The sequence below is a fragment of the Emydura macquarii genome, unplaced genomic scaffold (genome assembly GCF_026122565.2).
Source record: "Emydura macquarii macquarii isolate MOO-44397 ecotype Brisbane River unplaced genomic scaffold, CSIRO-AGI_Emac_v2 contig_1045, whole genome shotgun sequence".
NCBI classification, from domain to species: Eukaryota; Metazoa; Chordata; order Testudines; family Chelidae; genus Emydura; species Emydura macquarii.
The window spans coordinates 9,362,330-9,375,974 of NW_027131182.1; the positions used below are offsets into that span (position 1 = coordinate 9,362,330).

At 41.6% G+C, this 13,645-nt stretch overlaps 1 protein-coding gene across 1 annotated transcript; it reads left to right on the forward strand.

Annotated features, from left to right (window-relative positions):
• The first annotated feature begins 2,906 nt into the window (after positions 1-2,906).
• ST8SIA3 (ST8 alpha-N-acetyl-neuraminide alpha-2,8-sialyltransferase 3) lies at positions 2,907-8,908 on the forward strand. Its single transcript, XM_067545655.1, has 4 exons — positions 2,907-3,085; positions 4,480-4,602; positions 6,933-7,490; positions 8,401-8,908. The coding sequence occupies exons 1-4, from the start codon at positions 2,907-2,909 to the stop codon at positions 8,681-8,683; spliced, it is 1,143 nt and encodes a 380-aa protein (XP_067401756.1). The 3' UTR covers positions 8,684-8,908.
• The last annotated feature ends 4,737 nt before the right edge of the window (positions 8,909-13,645 follow it).

Below are 13,645 nucleotides of genomic sequence, written 5' to 3' on the forward strand. Positions count from 1 at the left end.
GCTGCTGCTGCTAACACCTTGAATTAACACGTGCTTCCCTCCTGACATATTGTTGGTACATAATTGGAAAGGTACTACGTATGTGCTTTGTTTAATTATTTGCAGTGGCAGCATGTTGTTCACATACACAGTTTTTTTAATCATCATCTTCTGATGAAAAGACTATGCTTTCCATGAGCCAACATGGGGCAGTGCAGACAGAAGGAACTATAGATACAGCAGCATGTGCATAATTCAATGAAAGCCTCTTTGGTTGAACCACGAATACTGTGTAAAGACTTTTCGTGTTTCCTACTTGACTTGTGATAAACCATGTCTGATTCACTCATAACTTTCACTAGAAGAATTATACATTTCAAGTGCATTGTAATATCACATTAAAACTCTTTTCAGGAGTTGTTTGTGGAAGGGATAGGCCCTATTTTGGCATGTCTACACAAACACTTCATGGCAAGCTGGGGGCGTCAATCTACCCCACACTAGCCTGCTATGCTCTAAGCATCCTAAAAGTTCCCCATTGTGCTTTGATCTATCCCACTTTTAAACATGGGATAGATTTACACTCCAGCCAGCTGCAAATTAAATGTTTCTGTTGATAAGACTATGAGCAATATTCTATTCTCACTCTTTAACTTCTATTTATGTGAATGGTAGTTCTGTACAGAAATCAAGGGATGGTTCTATATTTTCTGTATGAGGTCCAAAAGCAGTGCTAGAGATGTGCTAAGACACATATATATTGTTACTCTTGTGGGGTTCTAACTGGTCCATAAGATACTTGGCCTTGTGGGGTGCAAAAGTCTCGGAAGATTTCATCTATCTATGTATCAAGATATTTATATGATCCTCATTACCCATAATATCTGAACGCATAAACCAGCTTTGCACCAGGATTGCCTAGTCTTGGAAGACTGGTTTGTCATGCAAAGGATGGAGGACACTACCCATTCCATGGGAGGGAATAGGAGAGTTGACCAGAGGACAAAGAAATCATATAAATAAGTCTATCCCTTATTTCCTAAGCAGCTCTACTTCCTAGTCTTTCCACCCTCCACTAAAGCCACATAGGTACCCCAAGAGTTACTATAGCCTGTAGGGCTCAGGTCTTTATTCTGAAGCCTGAAAGACCAGCCTCTTTCTATGACATAGACTCGATCCTGCAAGCCTCTTGTGTTCAGAACTTCCATTGAGAGTTCCATGCATGAAGGGTTTGCAGGCTTTAGCCCAGAGTGATGCCGGTGCTACAAAGACTATTTATTATTTTAATATACCTCTATGAACCCAGGGCTCAGAGTCTGAGCTGCATATTGGGGCAAGAAAGAATTGTAGCAAAAGGAAGCACACAATATCAAAATTGATATTAATAGAAGATATTCCTCCACGTATGAAACTCAAATGTGCTTTGGTTTCATATGAAATTTGTTAAGTGATTTGTTTATGAACCAGTTTAATTACATTTAATATTTTTAAAATATAATTATGACATATGCTACTTTTTTAAGAAAAAGTAGCCAATAACTACATTTTGAAATAGTCTTTTAAGCCAACAACATCTCTTTTTAAATTGTCCAATACCTCTAATGGGTCTTTGTGAGCCACTTGGCCATCTACAAACAGTGTGTCTAAATATTGTACTATATACATTACAGACTCACTCATTCCAAAGAGCAAGTAAAGTCTCAGAAACACACACACACACAATACATTTTTTCATTAATACCCTTTAATGAAAAGGATTTACACCCAAAAAATTGCATTAAAACTCTCTTAAGCAGTCATTCAAGGGTTTAATTCTGCAAATCTTTTAACAGGTAGTTACACTGAAGTCGATGGGCCTATATGTGTGAATCAGGACTACTAGAACTCTGGTAAGTATGGGGGGGAAAATAGAGCCCCCAAACACCAGCAGAATTAATTAGCCTTATTAGAAGCTGGTCCTTAAGCAATGATTATACAGATACTTACACAGATTACACAAATGCGGTATTAGGAGGGTTATTTTAAAGAGCTCACTTGTTGGAGGTGGTTGTTAGCACCTTTCACCCTTATGTTGGAAGGACCTAGCTAAAAGAGGGCGGAGGACAAGAAATGAGGGCCAAGATAGAAACTCCATCCTAAACCACCCTTTGGTGTCTAGGCGCTGCCACACCTAGGCCCAAGGGAATGAGTTAAAGAGGAAGGAGGCCTCTGATCTAAGGGAGACTGTGTTGTCCTGGCTCGACTCAATGTTATTTCAGCCCCGATTTTTGCATGTGCCCGGTGCCTGCCCACGACCAGACGAGCAGGCCTCTAAAGCATCCCTCCCCGTGACTCATCCAGAGTCAGGTTTGTAAAGTTAGCCTCCTCCTCTTCAATTAAGCTAGGGTCCCTGCAGCTATTTGCCTCCTTCCGCAGCCATCTGAATGCCCCCCCCCCCCCCCAGGTAGTGTGTATAATGTGGCCCATACGTTCATTAATTCCCCGCCCCCCCGCCCCCCGCCCGGCTCCCCGCAGGGTCGGTGGCCGATTAGCGTTCATTAACGCAATCCGGCTCGGCGGAGCGGCCGCGTTCTCGCCATCGCCCGGCGCTCGCAGCCGGCAGCGGGCATGGCGTGAGGGCGGCCGAGCGGGGAGGCCAGGCGCTCTCCCGGCCCAGCCAGCTGCCATTTCAGCGCCGCGGCTCAAACCCTCCATTTTAGCTTGAATTCTTCCTCCTCCCCGCTCCCGTTGCTCCGGATTATCGCTTTGATTCGCCTCCCCCTCCCTCTGCCGCTCACACACACACAGCGCCATCGCAGCTCGCTCGCTGTAACGCCAATGGACCGGTTTCTGTAGCTTCCCCCCCCCCCCACACACACACACCCCACCCCACCCCGCACCCCACCTCCCCCCCCCCTTTGCACGCGATTGCTTTTGCTTTCCCAGGCATGAGAAATTGCAAAATGGTCCGGGTGGCTAGTGTGCTGGGGCTGGTGATGCTCAGCGTGGCTCTGCTGATTCTGTCCCTCATCAGCTACGTGTCCCTGAAAAAGGATAACATCTTCGCCACCCCCAAATATGCCAGCTCGGGGGTGCCCAGGATGTACATGTTCCACGCGGGGTTCAGGTAAGTGCCGGGTCGCACGGGAGGGCGGTGGGGGAGGGGACGGAGACGGTGGGGGGGGAGGGGCGGGGGGTGTCTTGCATCCTGGCTCCCAGTCCACCGAGGCACCCCTTGGATCGTTGCTTTGGCACGAAAACCCCCAGCCCCCCCCCCCCCCAGCGCTCCCCCAGTCACTCCACAGCCGCGCTCCCGCCCAAACCCACAGGGCCCCCTTCGCCGGCGATGGGGAGGAAGGATGCTGCCGACTGACCTGGGGGAAAGGCTCATGTCAGTTGATGATCAAGGTGGCTCCACGCCCGGTTCATATATATTCCAGGGGGCGAGCTAATGGCGCAGGCGCCCTGGTCCCCTGGATTGAGGTGGGGAAAGGCTGGGAGTCCCCCCTCCTCCCCCAGACGTCTTCCCTTGAACCCCCCCCCCTCCCCCCAGTCTGTGGTCCCTCCACCAGGGAGATTCCAGCCCCGGGCCCAGCGCAGAGCCACTCCCCGGCACAGGGCTCCAGGCTCAGAGCACGAGGTGCTCTCTGGACCCCGGCCCTCCCAGCACCCAGGGCGTTTGTCTGCTCTCCTTCGTCCCCAGCTGGCTGCTCTTCCTGCTGGAGGGAGAGAGGAAGCTGGCTCAGGTCCCCACCTTGCCTGGCGCTTTGAATCCGGCTTTGCACTTGCACTTGGTACCCAGGGGACCGCACAGCAGCCTCCCCCCCTCCCACCCCCCAAATCTCTGAAAGTGAGAGCCGGAAATCTGAGCCTGCCGCCAGGCGAACGGGTCTGGGGTCAGATCGGCGCGGCTGGAGCGCCTTGCAGAAACCCACGGCATCTGGGGGACACACGGAGAGAGATTCCAGCCCTTTCCCCGCAGGGCTGAGATTTCTGAACGCCAGCCGCATCCCTCCGAGCAATGCAGAACACCCCGCTGGAGGGGAAGGAGAGTTGTCAAAGTGCTGGAGTTTCTGAGGCCTGGGGGTGGGGGGAGGATCGAGAAAGAGACAGGAAAGCGGGATGCAATGAACAGGCAGAGCTCACTTATCACAATCACCCAGGCCCAAGGAAGGAGCAAGGCAGGCCGCTGGAGGCTGCCTGCTGGTCGATCGCTGTCCGTGGTGCTGATTTACACTCTGAACCTGCCCATCTATTTGACTTCAATCCCAGCCCTGTACCAATTTTTGACGGCCATTTTATGAATTCTGCAATGCACAGAAATGTGTCAAGTCACCCTTCCCCTCCGTTCAGATTGATTTAAACAGGGAGACCAGATTGTGGCGGGGGGAATGGAGATTTTGCTCAGTTAGTTCCCTTTCCATAAAGTCATCCGCACTGTAAGAGAATCTTTAAACTCAGCCTGAACACGTGTTAATTCCGTGTGTGTGTGTGTATGTACACGTACGTGCTCATTTTCAGATCCCAGTTTGCACTGAAGTTTCTGGACCCTTCATTTGTACCAATTACAAATTCTTTGACTCACGAACTGCAGGAAAATCCTTCCAAATGGACGTTTAACAGAACAGCATTCTTACATCAAAGGTGAGAGAGAATCAAACCAAAGGACTGTTTTGTGAGGCATGGCGCTATAGCCCCATGTAGTGTCTCTATCCCTCTCGCTATTTCCCTACGGTTGGTGTTTATTTAGAAAACATAATCAGGCAATTATAAATACTGAACGATGAGTAACTTGTCAGAACTCTGAGACAAAAACTGAGTCACAACATTTGTGTGACAAAGTGACCACCAAGACAGTGAAGTGTTTAAAAAATATATACAAAATAAAATACATCATTGTCTTAGGGTAATTTATTATTTCACTGAAGGACACAAGCAGTTTTACAACAAGAGAATGTTACTGTTATACTAAATGGAATGTGATCAGGTTTATCAAAACAATTATTAAATTGCTATTATTTCAAGATACAATTTTTTTTTAAAAAATTTAAGAATCAACTTATAAAATATCAAATATTATATTAAAATAAGTACAAAATTTGTTTTAATGAAACTTCTCAGCCAATCAGCCAGCAGTAATTCTGTAAAAGTGCAGAATAGCTCTGTCTTTATAATCACAGCTGTTTCTGATTGTCTAAAACACAGGGGAAAAGATGGAAAAAATTCTGATCCAAATAAAATTAATTCTTTCCATAATGATTTTCACCTCAACTTCACCAAATTCCATTTAACAAGATGATAACATGGCAATGGTAACTATTCCTCAGTTCCCTTCATTTCCTCAAAATTCAGCATTTGCAAGAGTTTAATATTAGGTGAAATGTGTTTTTAGTCTATCATTGCTGCTCTTCTTCAACTTGTGATGCTAACGCTGGTAAATGCTGGGCCAGTCTTCTTTCTTTCTTTACTTTTATATGTGTCTAGACATTGATCTTCAGTCAGTGGAGATTTCTGCTTGTGATTGATGCCATAATCTGGGCTAATAACATTCATGGAATCCAAATTTTGCCTGAAAATTGCTCACTGTTTTTAAAAGCTAGATTGTGGCTTGGATTACACAACCAGGCGGAGAAGTAAGAACTTTCTTAACACCCCTATGCAGCCCCTCCCTCCCCCAGGCCTTGGGTTTGGGCACATAGAAGAAAGCTGAGCAATGTGCCCACTAACTGCCTCCTGGGAGTGGGTAGGAGGGGTAATGAAAAAGCAGAACTTTGACTCCACTCCCTCTACTTTCTGGTCACACTCTGCCCACTAGTCAACACAGATAAGGCAGTGCGGGACTGGGGGGAATAATTTGCTGCTGGTGTAACCCAACACTAAATTACAACCCTTCAGGAGCCCTGAGGAGCAGAGAGGAAATTGTGGTCCTTTCCTGGGGTACTCCTGGAGTGACATCACAATGTGCCACCACTTACTATGGCTTGTGTCCTTGTAACACAATCTACCCCTAAATAGATATCTCAGCTGCACCTCTATGCTGATGTTTGTTAATGCCGCAGGATCTGCCTTGCATTTGTCTGTTAGCAATAGACCATAATTAGGGTACCCACTGGGATTCCATTAATGCTTAGACATTTGAGGATGGTGAGCTGGAAGAGATGTTGTTTGTTTTTCATAAACATGAGCAAATAAAGCAGTAATGGTTCATTTTCTACTTTTATCCACTGCAGGCGAAATTCCAGAGTGGTGTTAGGATTCATAATAGCCCTTTTAAAAATTCCAGTTTGCTTATCCAAATGAGATATTATGGTATTATATTTACGTAAAGGGAGACAGTTGAATGTCATTTGTTTTGTGACTCAAAGCTTCTTAATGAGGTACAAGAAGCACTTGTATTAAAAATTCAGCTACATTACTGTTAATACAATTCAATATTCTTGAATGCTTCATTTTGTTTTAAGTATATCTTGGCAGATGAGAGCTAGCCAGTCTCACCAAAGCACTTCAGTTCACTATCAGGGTGAAATTTACCCCTGTACAGAGGATCAGACACAGCCCATGCACTGTCCTCAAGTTAGGGTTTAAATAGGATTTAATCTTTTGCTGATGCTCTGCACAACAGTGAATTTCATCCCATGTAAACAGTACACAGTGACAGCTATATGCCTCAAACTTAAAAAATTAATCGAGTATTATAATATTGGTGTTATTCTAGATCAGTTCCTCAGTTGGTGCAAATAATAAGCATCCTCCATTGAAGTCAGTGGAGTTATGAAGGTTGAGGATCTGGTCCCACAACTCTTGTCAATTCATTTCCATCTGAAAGCTGTTGCATTGCAACCCTCAGCTGAAATAACTTCATTCCAGTTGTTTTAAATGAGACCAATCACGACATAAGTAAGAAAATCTCTATATTGTGTAAAGGGTAGAAACGTAATTAAATGTTTTATTTTGTTTTTTGTATTTTATTTTAGGCAAGGAATTCTCCAGCACGTTGATGTAATAAAAAACTTTTCTTTGACCAAGAATAGTGTTCGGATTGGACAATTGATGCATTATGATTATTCCAGCCATAAGTATGTTTTCTCTATTAGCAATAATTTCAGATCACTGCTTCCAGATGTCTCACCTGTCTTGAATAAGCATTATAACATTTGTGCTGTTGTTGGAAATAGCGGAATTCTTACAGGGAGTCAGTGTGGACAAGAAATAGATAAGTCTGATTTTGTTTTTCGTTGCAACTTTGCTCCAACTGAGGCATTCCAAAAAGATGTTGGAAGAAAAACCAACCTTACAACCTTCAATCCCAGCATCCTGGAAAAGTATTACAACAATCTTTTGACCATTCAGGATCGCAATAACTTTTTTCTAAGTTTAAAAAAGCTTGATGGCGCCATTCTTTGGATCCCAGCTTTTTTCTTCCACACTTCAGCAACTGTTACAAGAACACTGGTTGACTTCTTTGTTGAGCATAGAGGGCAATTAAAGGTTCAGTTGGCTTGGCCAGGAAATATAATGCAACATGTCAACAGGTTTGTATTTTTCATGCATTTCACTCATTGAAACATTTATCTGTAACCAACAACTTTATTTATTTTTCATTCCCAATTCACCTGATGTGCAGTGTCTAAAAGGTTAGGGCCTGATCCTGCTCCCTCTGAAGGCAATTGAAGATTCATCATGGACTTCAATGAGAAGAACAATTGGTCCCTTTAGATGAAATTCCCCCCTTTACAGAAGAGCAGCACAAGACCAATGTAGCATTTAATTCAGCATAAATGGGATGTAAGTGGTTGCATGGGTTTTGTGCTGGCCCACTGCACAGGCATGAATCACACAATGAATATAGCACTAGAGCACCATTAACTTTGGTTGTAAATAATTGTAAGCCAGCCTATAGCCAAAGTGTTCTTATAAACAAGGTGACTTAACCAAAGCATAGTTGCAGTTCAGACTAGTTTAAATTCTAGGCACTCTTGTTCAGGTTGAAGACTGTAAACACAATGCAATAATATTGGCTTAAGTAGTGCATTGCCTTCTAATAGCTCTCTGCACAAGGGTGAATTTAACCGTAAGACTGTGATTCTGCCATTACTTCCACATAGGCAAATGGAGCCCATGTGTAGCCCAGATAGTTTCAGTGGGGTTCTGCAAAAGTAGAGAGAACTTTCTGCAGACGGGAATAACTTGCAGAATTGGGGACTAATAAGTAGATGTCTTAATGGGCACCATTGCAGAGAGGCACAAAGAAGTCTGTGATAAACTTGTGCAAGGACAATGTTTTCAGTAATAGTACCTTATATTACTACATTATAGTAACCCTAATCTGATTCATATGATCACTTATGAATATTGACATTGTCCACCCACTGTCTTGTTTTCTTATAAAATAGTCATATACAGACTTTGCACCTGAATCAACATCTGTTTATTATTTCACAGGTATTGGAAAAATAAACATTTGTCACCGAAGCGACTGAGCACAGGTATTCTTATGTATACCCTTGCTTCTGCAATATGTGAAGAGATCCACTTGTATGGATTTTGGCCATTTGGATTCGATCCTAACACAAGGGAAGACCTCCCATACCATTACTATGATAAAAAAGGAACAAAGTTTACTACCAAGTGGCAGGAGTCCCACCAGCTGCCTGCAGAATTCCAGCTGCTCTACAAAATGCATGGTGAAGGACTAACTAAACTGACTTTGTCACATTGTGCCTAAGAACTTAAAACTTGAAGTGCCAAATGATTGTTTAAAAAGTGCCCAAAACTGAATTAAACATTCTTAAAAATATAATTCTAAAAAAAAAAGAAAAGAAAAAAAACCTAAAATATTTTCCATAATATAAAGATACTTTTTAATCACCCTTATCACAGCTCATCTAAAGGTTTCAGCATATTTAGCAATGCAAAAGTGTTTATCAAAATGTACTGATACTATTAATGGAGCAGGAAAGTTTAAACTCTTTATGGTAGATATTTTGCATTTATAGATATGCTACTAAATAAATGTTTTAAAATATTTTCATATATATTTTAACATTACACTAAATGCCTCTAACCTCCAAATTTTAATGTTCCATTCAGATTAGAATTAGAACCATTAGTTTAAAAATATTGTTCTTATATTACGGCTATTACTATTAATAGTGAAACATACATGTTATCATGGTTAATTGGAGAAAGCTAATTAACATTTCCATTTACCATTACATTGCAGTTCTTTAGAACAGACTCTGATTTTCACAGCTTGCATATGATCTGTGGTCTTGTATTTTACATTTTCCTAGGAATAGTATTAAAGTGATGGGCCTTGTCATAGCTAGATACACAAATTGCTCTTAGATTACTTCAGAGTTTTAATTCAGATTGAGACAAATCCTTGTCCCGTTTAAATCAGTGGGAATGTTGTCATTAGCATCAGTTAATTTGGCCCTTTGATTTTAAAATTAATGTATCAAGATTAACAATACTAATTTTTAAAATATTTCTATTCTGTGGTGAAGAGACCGCAGGCATCCAAGGAAGGGCACTGCCTAATCCTATCCAAACATCCTCAAAGGGGACTGTGAGAGATTTTAGGAATATAGATCCTTTGGAGGGGGGAGCATAGTTTGTAGCAGTCTTTGTCCTAGGCTGTTTTATTCCTAGACTCCCCTTCATCAGCATGGTTACTGCGCTCCCAGTCTTCACCAGCCAAACATATTCTAAAGCCACTGCAAGAAACAAGTTTTCCACTTCATAGCTCATTGCACTATCAGTCAAAGCCCTGGTCCTGTAATGAGCTCTGTGCCAGCTCTGGAGTCCACCCATGTGGGTCTCATCACAGGATCAGGCTCAAGATAAAAGTTAGATTTTCACATACATTGTTTCTTTTTCCTTTTATTGTTAGTGTCTCAAGCATTGTTAGTCTGTGTGTTTGGGTTATACATCATGTTATGTTCCAAAAATGGCATCCATATTGGAAATACCATACCCCCATCCTGTCACTCCCTCCCCACGTCCCCCCAGAAAGATTTGTAGAAATCAGGGTAATCATTACATTGCTTCTGAATCAGTGTATATAGTTATGTCTAAAAAAAAAGTAATTTAACAAAAATCTTTGATAGGTTTTTATTTGGGAGCAGTGAGGATAAAATCAATGCCAACAATGGGAACAGAAATAAAATTATTGGCTAAAATTTTCAAACTTAGGTGTCAAAAGTTAATCACCTAAATCCATATTTAGGCAGCTAAGCATTCACTGAAGTCAAAGGAGGATGCAAGGTCATAAGCACCTTTGAAAATCAGTTAACTTATATAAGAGCCTAACTTTTGGGGCCGAAGTTTGAAAATGTTGGCCATTATGTCTCAGGCAAATTGATTCTAATTTTTTTAAATTAAAACAGTTATACTTAAAAATATGCTAACAACTTTTATATTATTTTGTATGTCTTTAAGTGAAGAATAGCTGTGTCCTGAAGGTATCTGTGATAATGATGTACAATATCACCCATGCTGCTATCTTAATTTTTCCAAGATTCTTTATCTACAAAGTAGAAATAGAAAATAAGAAAGGAAAACTTCAGTGTAATATAAAGTATATATAAAATATAATCAATGAGGAATGGCCTCCCCGCTCCATGGAATCTACTGAAACCTCTGCACAGCCATGGTTCTGTTGGCTTGCGAGGGACATGCCAGGTGTCGTGAAGGATGGAGATGGGGACCACTGCTTTATTTAGCATACTCCCCTAAGCATCCATGTTGAAATGCTGACTGACCATAAGGAACTCAGTGGATCTGGAGTTTTGATCTGATTTGGAATTTTCATTTCAATAGGAATTTCTCCCTCAGTTCTTTTCTGAGTGAAATTCTGTCTGAGATTTAGGGTGAAATCTGGTTAATCGGAGTATTCCCACTTACCTAAGTAGGCCCAGAATTTCACCCTTAATGCCTAGCAGAATTAGCTCCCTTTGTAGGCTTCTACTTCTCCCAGAATTCCCATGTGAGGGGAACATGGAGCCCATCAAATCCACCTTGCAACAACTTTAAAAACTCTGAATCCCAATACTTTCTGGTGGAGGAGCAAATTCTATCCAACTGACTTTGCCTCGTCAAACTCAGCCTGTGCTAGGCAGTGTTATTAAAATGGTATTTCTACCAGTGAAGTACACCAGCCCCATTCCCTGAATGGAGATCCTGAAACAGCAAGAGTTTTAAAACCATTTTGAAAATTCTTCATTAACTGGTGGAGAGGACATAAATCACCCACACTTTGCTGTTTTTGTTTTGTAAATAGAAACTTAAAACTGAAAGTGTCCAGGAGGTTAGCCTGTATCCAAATTCACAGAGTACAGAATATGCCGTCGTCATGTTAATGGATGACTTCAGACTCTTCTGTTTAGAAAATGCATTTTCTAAATTTTCTTGCTGAGTCGCATAAGCCTGCATCTGCTTTCTTGATATCTTTGTCTGTCCTTGCTATTATGCAGTAACTCAGTATTCTTAAGAATTCATACACTAGAGTATTACTTATTACAGGTGTTATTATTAAGTGACCACATAGTGCTGAGGTACCAGTGTATCATGGTTCCATATGATTAATTATTGCTATTTTATTTATTATTTGCATTGTAGTAGCATGTGGGGTCCCCAATCATGGATCAGAGCTCCATTGAGCTAGCCACTGTTCCAATGCAGGACAAAGAGACAGTTCCTGCCCCAAAGAGCTTACAAACTAAAATACACCCAGATTAAGGAGCTAGGGTCCAGTCCTTCAAATCTCTACCTTCTAACTAATCCTACTGAAGTCACAAGAGTAAAGGTCTGCAGGATTGGACCCATACCTTGTAATTCCTAATCTGCTGTGTTACACGATGGGGAGATTGCTATGATACTCTTGAAGTCTGGTGGGATGCAGAGAGGGATATTCCACCTCTCCATTCACAGACCCCTTCCTGCTAGCTGGTCCATGGAGTGGCATTGCTGTGTCCTTTGGGAGAGACTGCCATATGACGCCCTCCAAAGCAAGGTATTATTGTGACTGGGGCAAGAGTGTGGGAGTGTTCTATTAATTTAGATGGAATAGATGCGCTAAAAATGTATTAGCATAACCCAGTCACTGTGCAACATTAAACAGTGTTAAACAAGTTTTGGGGCTTGTTATTTGGAAACCTCAGCCTGCTTAGTACCACGGCAAACACAGTATTAAATATCCTTTTAACCTTTTAGTAGAGATACAGAAAAGAAAGAAAAGCAGTTAAAGTATTTGAAATGTAAAGTATTAGGTAAAGCTTTAACGTAAACAACATCCCTTGTTCCCTTTCCTTTTAGTTTCAGAGAGTTTTTAGAAGGAAGAAAAACCTTTGTTTGACAGTCTGTTAGATGGTACCAAGGATGGTAATAACTTCCTTTTCGGGAAAAGAGAGGAAGATAGTTGAAATGGGGTGGAGCTGTTGTTCCTGATGCTGTTGTTAAAGTCTGATCCTATTTCATTCCAAGTGGTGTTTGGGATTCAGCTAGTGCTGGTAGAGGTTTTGATGTCATCTGGGTCTTTCTTTCTCTGGCCTGGTCTTGTCAGGATTAGGATGATGAAGGCCCAGGGTGCCAGGAGATGATGGGGATGGCAGACATGAAGGTAAAACTTGCTCCAGTAGCAATTTTTCTCCCCAAAGTCTCTTTCTTTTAAGGACCCCAAAAGGGATTGATGGGTGGAATAGCCCATCCCCTCATTATTTTGTCCACCAGTTAGGCCTAGTTTCTCTCACACCAATTGTGGTTCGCTGATTTCTGGTTCCATACTTTTCTTGTTTACAAGCATGATCTTAATACACTCCTTGAGTTATATCAGTAGGCCATTTTGTTTTGGACTACTTCAATCTTTCTCTCACCCTTTCGTATCTTTTCCCATCAAGATTTGTTGGTATAGGTTATTGTGACATCTTATGAACTTACACTGACGTTTTAAAGTTGAACTCACAATTAGGATAAATGTGCAGGCCCAGTTATAGCAACTGGAGGCAGGGAGGGGAAAAGAGAGGAGCAACCATCCCAGAATTAAGTTAAAGGCAATTGTCTTTTTCTGGGTGCCTGTGTATAAAGAAGGTTAAAACATTATTTACATATTTTTCAAAAAGGAAGAATGAGAGTTGTGCAGGGTAGAGTTCTGCACTAATTATTAATGAGATACATCAATTAACCTTTTCCAATTATTTTACTATTGGATTGTACAGTATGTGTGTGTTCGCTATGGAAGCTATGTCCCTTCTCTGCTATATATAATAGAATATTCATAGTCTAACTTGATAAACACACACAGTCACCAATACTCACCTAATTCTATAGACATTGTACCATATTTTGTACTGTGTGGAAGTGATAATCCAGCTGAACTCAATCATTGGAGAACAGGAAATAATGCAAGAGGGGTTCATAGTGGATAGCTGGCATTTTAATTAAGAGACAGATTATTAATTTCAACAGTGAGAAACTATAATTTTTAATCTAATGAAGTGAATATGAACAATTAGTTTCATCTTTGTTTTAAAGCTCAGGCCAATATGTTGTATATATTTTTCAGTTGCTGGCTCTCAACAATAAGATATTATGTTGGCCAACAATGTCATTGTTTGGCTACTGTACATTGTTTACATAACATAGTTATGTACAAGTTAGGTACATAGTTATGTACAAGTTTAAATTA